The following is an 8,758-nucleotide window of genomic DNA, read 5'->3' as shown; positions in this document are numbered from 1 at the left end:
TTTTGCTTTTTTCTTTTTAATATTTTTTTTGAGATTTATTTTAAGTTTATAAAGAACTTGGATTTCCATTCATTCATTGTTGCATATTTTGCCCCCGGACCCCCCAGTTCTTTTTTTCTTTAGGAAAAAATGTTCTTTCATTGTTATACTGTGTCCACCCCCTACAGACCAATTTACTGTGTAGCTCTTATTCTGGACTCTTGTCACACCAATAATACCTAATCATATATTCCTTTTATACAGTTCTCTCCCTTATCTGTTTCAATGCTGTATACATTATTCCCTTTTTCTTAGTTTCCCTCCAATCCCCCATCAGTCCTGTTTTATAGCAGTCATATTACTCGGTATTTGTCTTTTTGTGACTGAGATATTTCACTCAGCATAATGTCCTCCATGGTCACCCATTTTGTATAATATTTCATGAGTTCTTTGTTTTTCAGTGCTGCGGCTTCTCTATCCATTCTTTTGTTGATGGGGCACTAGGGTTGTTTCCAACTCTTTGCTATTGTAAAAAAGCAGCAGTAAACATGTGTGTGCATAGGAGTTTTTCTTTAAACTTGTTTTTTTTATTACCCGCCCCTTCACTTAGCATGATTAAGCTCCAAAGACCAGGCCATTACACAAAAATTGATGTTGTGTACAAGTGGAGGTTGAGCGCATCAGATCACAGTGATGACCACATTATTACATAAGTGCCAGATTATATCATTTCTGTATTTTTAAGTAACTAATGTGTATATCCAGAAATGACTGGAGCAATACATCAGTAGAGAACTGTCAGATGTGCAGGCTGGGTTTAGAAGAGGCCATGGTACTAGGGATATTATAGCTAATGTTAGATGAATCTTGGCTGAAAGCAGAAAGTACCAGAGTAATGTCTGTCTATGTAGAGGCATTTGACTGTGTGTATTACAACAGACTGTGGCTATCTCTGAGAAGAATGGGAATCCCAGAACATTTGATCATGCTAATGCGAAACCTATACTTGGACCGGGAGACAGTTGTCAGAACAGAGCAAGGAAACTACATAGTTTAAAATCAGGAATGGTGTATGCTAGGGATGTGTCCTCTCTCCATACCTTTTCTATCTGTATGCAGAAAAAGATCATCTGTGAGGCTGGGCTGTATGAGGAGGAATGTGGCATCAGGATTGAAGAAAGACTCAACAACAACCTGCATTATGCAGATGACACAACTCTGCTTGCTATAACTGAGCAGGACCTGAAGCACTTGCTGCAGAAGGTCAAGGACTGCACCCTTCAATATGGATTGAGGCTCAACATCAAGAAAACAAGGATTCTCACCTCTGGGCCAATTGGCAGCATTATGATACGTGGTGAAGAGATTGTTAACAGCTTCAGTTTGCTTGGCTTCATAGTCAGCACTCTTGGTACCAGCAGCCAGGAAATCAAAAGACAAATTGCATTGGGAAAGTCAGCTGTCAGGGACGTCTCCAGAGTACTGAAGAGCAACGACGTCAGTCTGGAGACTAAGGTGTGCCTGATCCAGGCCATAGTCTTCCCAGTTGCTTGCTTTTTGTCAAGAGAGCTGGACAGTGACTAAAGATGATAGAGGGAGAATTGATATCTTTTAGCTGTGGTGCTGGAGAAGAGTATTGAGAATACCATGGACTGCCAGGGAAACAAACAGGTTTGTCATAGAGAGGGTGAAACCAGGCCGCTCCTTTGAGGCAAGGATTCTGAGGTTTCGTCTGAAGTACTTTGGGCATGTTCCAAAGGAGGGACCAGTTCTTGGAAAGGGATATAATGCTTGGAAGGGTGAAGGGACAGAGAGAGGAAGACCATCTATGAGATTAACCCAGTGACTGGGGTTAATAACAGTAAGTGTGTCAAAGACAGTAAAGTTGGCACAGGATAGAGCAATTTTCAAGGCTATTGTATATGGGGTCGCTATGAGTCACAAGCAACTCATAATAACAATGTATATCACATGGTTTCTTCATTTATGCAGCTCTTCCCATGCTCTTTTCTTGTGAGTTCGGTGCACATTACACATTTAGGCATGTTAATATGCAAAGATACAGTTAACATTAACTGGCATAGCTGAGAATCCTAGCATGGACAAGTTGATTAACCATCACAGTCAGAATTCCTCTCCCTTCACATCAGTGTTCATTATGACCAGACATAACATTGTCAGTGCACAAAACAGTAGGAGTTTTTCTCTTATAAATAAAAATGTGAGATGAGCTTGTCAGTGAGATAAATATATTTATATGATAAATGGTGCTTGAAGCCTCAAAAGTGTCTAGACTTAATACTGAAACAATGTACGTTTCTGAACACAGAACAGCTGGTGGGGGTAAAGTGTTTCAAGTAGTGTGGATAAAACTAATCTGTGAATAGTCTTACTTTAATAGTTAATTATCTAAATTTTATATATAGGATAGTCCATTGTTTTTTCCCAGAATAATTGTTTTCGTGTTTTTGTGGTTTTGTTTGTTTGTTTGTTTGTTGTTTGTCGCCAAATAAAACAACAAAAGAGTCAGTGATGAAGACGTCTTAGAAGATGCACATATCCAGTCAGAGGCTGAGCCTTCGAATGCTGGTGTCCGGTTGGAAAGCGCAGTGAAGGAGACTGCTGGAACTGCTAGGACGTCTCTAGGGGAAGTCAGTGCTCCAGGAAACACCACCTTACTTTGTACTCTGTCCTCAGAAGGACACCAGGACATAGCTAGTAATGTCAATGATAAAAACCCTGGGAACTGCAAATCTGTACTGTGGTCAGAGGTGGGCTCACAAGATTCCAATCTCTCAGATCAGGAATTATATAATTCCTTCCATTTCTGGAGGACTCCTCTTCCCGAAATAGATATAGATGGAGAACTTGAACAGGGCTCTGGGGATAAGCTCAGCCCAGAAAGGCCAGAGGAGACTCATGAAGTTACTGTGCCGTGTTCTCCAAACATTACCATGGCCACCAGAAAGGAGCTTGAAGAAATGATAGAAAATCTGGAGCCTCACATTGATGATCCAGATGTTAAAGGTATGAAAGCCTCAAGTACTTTCTTTGTTTGTACTAAAATGACTACAGAATGTTAATTTCTGAACTTTCCCCCCATAAAACATGCTGCCAATTTTAAAAATCAAAAGTTTCTGGTTGTCTGGTGTGTAGGGAGTCGGGCTGCCAACTCAAAGGTGAGTTGTTCAAATCTACCTGCAGTTCTGAGAGAGAAAGATGGACATTCTCCTACGCAATTTACAGCCTCTGAAGATGCGTCAGCCAGTTAGTAAGTCCTGACTCATTGCAGTAAGGTGTTTTGGAGTTTTTTAGTTAATTTTTAAAAATTTTATATTTAAGCTTTAGAAATTGTCTCAATATTGGCTAAGTTAGGAGTTACTTTTATTTGGCTTAATTTTGTTATGATTCTTCTAGATTTCTTATTAAAAAATACACTTAGAAAAAAAATTAGGTTATTTAAGTCACATTTGCTTCCTTGATTGTTGGAAGATGATTTAACTAGCAAATAATCTGCTTTTGTTTTTAAGTTTATTGAGATTTAACTTGCATCACATTAATTCAACCTTTTGAATGGGCATAAAGAATTGACCACAAGTCAGGCTATTAAAAAAACAGTTCATTACCTCTGGAATTCCCTTTGTCACTGTATAACCAGCTCTTCTTCCAGTCTCCAGCCTGTAACAGCTGCTGATTTGTTTTCTCTCCTTGTGATAAATAAGGCATTATGGAACAACTTTCTGTTTTTTTAAAAAAGAAACCATTTGGTCCCATCACGATTCATTTTATTTTAAATTCATTGTTATTGCATGTATCAGAAGTTCATTCTTCTTTCTGAAGCAAGGTAAAAACAGAAGCTTGGATATTTCCAGTGTTATTTTAGATGCCTTTGAGTCCACTGTGACTCATAGTAACCCTACAAACAGCAGATTCAAACCTGCCCAATCCTGCACCATCTTCACAATCTCGAAATATGCTCAAGCCCATTGTTACAGTCATTGTGTTGATCCATCTTATTTATAATCTTCCTCTCTTTCTCAGAACCCTCCACCTTTCCTAGTGTGGTATCTTTTTCCAAGGACTGACGCCTCCTGACAGCATGCCCAAAGTATGTGAAATAAAGTTTCACAGTCCCTGCATCTAAGGAGCACCTTGGTTGCACTTCCTCCAACTCAGCTTGTTTGTTCTTTTGACAGTACATGGGATAGTTGTACTCTTCTCCAGCACCACAGTTCAAAAGCATCAGTGATTCTTTTGTCACTCTTCTTCATTGTCCAACTTCCAGATATATATACAAAGCAATTGAAAATGCAATGGCTTGAATCAGGCACATTGTTCTTCTGCACATTGCAGAGATCCTTGACAGCAGATTTTCCCAGTATAACATGTCTTGATTTCTTGACTAGTGTTTACCGTTAGTGTTGTGGTGTGAAGAGTTTAGTGTTCAGAATGGCTTTCCTACTCTTAACTTTGACTTTGCTATATAGCTGAGTGGGAATATGTGAATAGGACATGTTAGCCTATCCACAAGGGGATTGGCTAGTCTCACCATTAACCGAGCAGATCTAGCAGCAGAATGTTGTTGTTGCTGTTATTGTTAAGTGCCGCCGAGTCGTAGGCGACTCATAACGACCTTATGAATGAAAGTCCTCAACACTTGTGTGACTTTCATCCTTTCTCCAGGATTATAGGATTTCCACAGGCAAGCTGTTACGGAAGTGGATACCACTCCTGCTTCCAAGCTTGTTTAAACACTGTCCGCCATGGGTAACCAATAACACATTTGACTCATCAGTGTCACAGTGTTCAGCTTCACAGCAACCACAAGTTACCTCTGTACGGCAAGTGGACACACCAGTCATAATAGACTTAGAAGAATGTTTGAACAAAAACAATGAAAAACGGGCCTGAGAGCCGCAGATTAAAAGTCACCCACCTTTGGCTTGGTAGCATCACTTTATGTCCACTAGGCCAACTGATCACTCTCTATGTTGATGTTATTGTTGTTAGGTGCCGTCAAGTAATAGGCAACTCATAGAGACCCTATAGCAGAGTAGGGGAAAAAAAAGAAAAAAAAATCCAAAACAAATTCACTGCCAGCAGAGAAAAAGCAGAAGACTGTAAATGCGTCTTTCAGGACCAGGGATTTTTGTGCCAGCCATACTAGGGTCTATGGGAGTAACAGCAGAGTAGCCACAAACAGTGAACCTTGACAGTGATCTGACATGAGACAGAGCAGACCTTGGGAATGCAAGGTCATTGAGCCAGAGCTGAGAACCTATGTTGGCAGGACTGAGAACTTCTTAACACTGGCCTAAAGCCAGGAGGTTAATAGCTGAGGCTCCTGCAGAAGCAGTCTTCACTATACTCTGCAACTAACCTGGGTTATATAACCTCTTGGCTTCCCCAATATGATTCTTTGTGGTCTGGGAGCTAGTGCATCAGATTTTTACACTCAGTAAAGCAGTAAGAGTGGTGTTGGGATGAATAGAAAGAGGTGCAGATTGTGCCCCCATGTCTGACCTCATGGGAATTGGTTCTGTTGTGTTAATGTTTTTAACAGGGACTCTTCCCCTTTGTGAAGTTGGTAAAGGTCAGGTATGGCAGTTCCCATGTGGCCCTTGCTCTTTCATAGGTGTTTATTAAGGTTTCAAGTAAAATGAAGTCCTTGACAATGTCAGTCTTTTCTCTATCATGATGTACCTATATTTCTAACGTTTTTAGGTGCTATCGAGTCAAATACAGCTCATAGTGACTATGAATAACATATCTGAACCCTGTCTTATCCTGTGCCATCCTTAATCTCTAACTGCCCATTGCTTTAGTCACTGTGTCAGTCCACCTGGTTAAGGGTCTTCCTCTCTCTTGGCTTCCCTCCACCTTTACAAGCATGATGTCCCTCTCCAAAAAATAGCCTGCCCTAGCAACAAGCCCAAAATATGTGGGATAAAGCTTCATCATCTTTGCCTCCAAGGAACACTCTGGCTGTACCTTCTCCAGGAAGTATCTGTTCTTTTGGTAATACATGAGATATTCAGTACTTTTCTCCAACATCACAGTTCAAAGGAATCAATTATTATTCTGTCATCCCTATTCATTGCCCAGCTTTCAGATGCACAGAAGTGACTGAAAAGATCATACATAGCCTGAATCAGGCACACATTGTTGTTGTTTGTTGTTATGTGCCGTCGATTCACTTGCGACCCTATGTACAACAGCTCTAAACTCTGCTCTGTCCTGTGCCAATCTCACTGTCTCTGACACCCCCATCCCGATTACCCCAGTCACTGAATCAATCCACCTCATAGAGGGCCTTCCCCTCCTGCGCTGTCCCTCCACCCTCCCAAGCATGATGTCCTTCTCTAAGGAACGGTCTCTCCTCACAACATGTCCAAAGTATGTTAGACGGAGCCTCAGAATCCTTGCCTCCAAGGAGCCACCCAGCTTAACCCTTTCCAGGATGAATCTGTTTATTTTCCTAGCAGTCCATGGTACTCTAAATACTCTTCTCCAGCACCACAGTTCAAAGGCATCAATTCTTCTTCTATCCTCCTTGATCATTGTCCAACTCTCTGATGCATAACAAGTGATTGCGAAGACCATGGCCTGTATCAGACGCACCTTAGTCTCCAGAGAGACACCATTGCCCTTCAGTACTTTGGAGAGGTCCCTACCAGCAGACTTTCCCATGGCAATACGCCTTTTCATTTCCTGGCTACTGGTGCCAAGAGTGTTGGCTCCCATTAATTTGGAGAAGTCCCTAACTACAGACTTTCCCAGTGCAATACAATCTCCTGATCTGCTGGTACCAAGTATACTGAGGGTAGTAGATCCATGTAAGATAATGTCGTTGACAGTTTCCATCTTTTCTCCATATATCATGATGTTGCCTATCAGTTCAGTGTCAAGGGTTTTTGTTTGCTTGACAGTAAGATACTGCAATCCATATTAAAGGCTGCAGTAACCTTCTGTGGTAAGTGCTTCAAGTCCACCTCACTTGAAGCAAGCAAGATGGTGTAATCTGAGTAATGCAGGTTTTTGATGAGTTTTCCTCCAATCCTGATGTCACATTCTTCTTAATAGAGTCTAGCTTCTTGAATAATTTGTTCCATGTACAGATTAAATAGGTGTAAAGAATGGATACAACCCTGGCGCACATTTCTAATAGACTACCCTACTTTTATCTGTCACAACAACTCTTTACATGTTATTGTCAAGTTGATTTTTACTCTTGGTAACTTCATGTGTTTCAGAGCACAACTGCTCTCTGTAGGGTTTCAGTAGCTTAATTTTTTTTCCTTTTAATTAATTTTAATGAAAGTTTACAGAGACTTTGGGTTTCCAGTCATTGTTTTTTTTTATTTTTTTTTTCACTTTTCTCCCCACCCATCCCCTTCCCCCTAATTCATTCTTCTCCTTGAAAAGAAAAAAAAATTCTTTCATTGTTATGCAGTCCCTCCCCATCCTCCCTCCCCCTGCAAGTCCACTCCAGTATGCAGCCTTCACTCTGGACTTCTGTAATGACAAGAATACCCATTTATAAACAGTTCCCTCCCTAATCTGTTTCAGTGCAATATACATTGTTCCTCCCCTCGCTTTCTGTCTTCCCTCAACCCTGATGTCAGTCCCATTTTACAACAGTGGCACTATACAATATTTGTCCTTTTGTGACTAAGATATTTCACTCAGCATAATGTCCTCCAGGGTCATCCACTTTGAATACTATTTTATTAGTTCCTTGTTTTTCAATGCAGCATAGTATTCCATTGTGTGAATATACCAGAGCTTCTCTATCCATTCGTTTGTTGATGAGCACTTGTGTTATTTCCAGCTCTTTGCTATTGTGAACAAAGCTGCAATAAACATGGGTGTGCATATATCTGCTTGGATGGCAGTTATGGTTTCTTTAGGGTAAATTCCCAGTAGTGGAATTTCTGGGTCAAATGGTATCTCTATTTGCAGTTTTTTGAGAAAGCGCCATACAACCTCCCATAGTGGTTGCACCATTTTACACTCCCATCAACAGTGAATAAGGGTTCCAGTTTCTCTACAACTTCTCCAGCATTTGATGTTTGCTGTTCTGTTAAATTTTGCTATTCTTACTGGGGTGAGATGATATCTCATTGTTTTGAGTAGCTTTAAATTTAACAAAATAGATCACTTGTTCTTTGATCTGCTACACTGCTGAGTGGATTAGAACTGCTAACTTTTCAGTTAGTAGTCAAGCACAAACCGTGGTGCTATGCAAGGACCTCATCTGTCTTAGTAGATGATTATTATTATTTCCTGTGAAAACTTTCCATTTTTTTTTCTTTACTTCAGTCCTCATTTGTAGCTCCAGTCATTAATTTTTTACCCTTTCATAAAAACTCAGTGGTATAGCAAGTACTGACAGTTTTGTTTTATTTGGCAAATTAGAATCTTCACCACTGTTTTGTTTTTATAATTCTCTTTCCATTCAGCTACTCCTATATTAGGAAAATCAGACCATCTTGAAACTAAAGATGTTCATTCATGTTTAAGGACAGAAAGTCTTTACCTTTTTCAAATTGATGAGATTTCCATATTCAAATTAATTTTCTTTTGCTGATCCTCCATTTTTATGGAAATTGTCAGCTAGGATTTGGCACAATTCTGGAAACTTTTGTGTGGATTTTTATTATTTTTTTTATTTTTTATTTTACTTTATTATTTTTGTGTGCGTGTACCGTCAAATCAGATCTGACTGGTACAGGAGGAGATTGCCCCTCCTTCCCCGGCAGAGCATCTGGTGGATTCG

The 8,758-nt window shown here is 40.1% G+C and overlaps 1 protein-coding gene across 1 annotated transcript in view; it reads left to right on the top strand.

The window, feature by feature from the left end:
• Positions 1-8,758, top strand: part of PPP4R1 (protein phosphatase 4, regulatory subunit 1) — a 99,995-nt gene that overhangs the window by 57,057 nt on the left and 34,180 nt on the right. Inside the window, exon 9 of the mRNA XM_006891434.1 lies at positions 2,504-3,006. Coding sequence (XP_006891496.1) covers positions 2,504-3,006 — 503 coding nt within the window. The remainder of the gene's footprint in view (positions 1-2,503; positions 3,007-8,758) is intronic.

Source organism: Elephantulus edwardii, unplaced genomic scaffold (assembly GCF_000299155.1).
Source record: "Elephantulus edwardii isolate Elephantulus edwardi_28Jun2011 unplaced genomic scaffold, EleEdw1.0 scaffold00097, whole genome shotgun sequence".
Lineage (NCBI taxonomy): Eukaryota > Metazoa > Chordata > Mammalia > Macroscelidea > Macroscelididae > Elephantulus > Elephantulus edwardii.
Note: the sequence above shows the minus strand (reverse complement) of the source record. Positions and strands in the feature narration are given on the sequence as shown.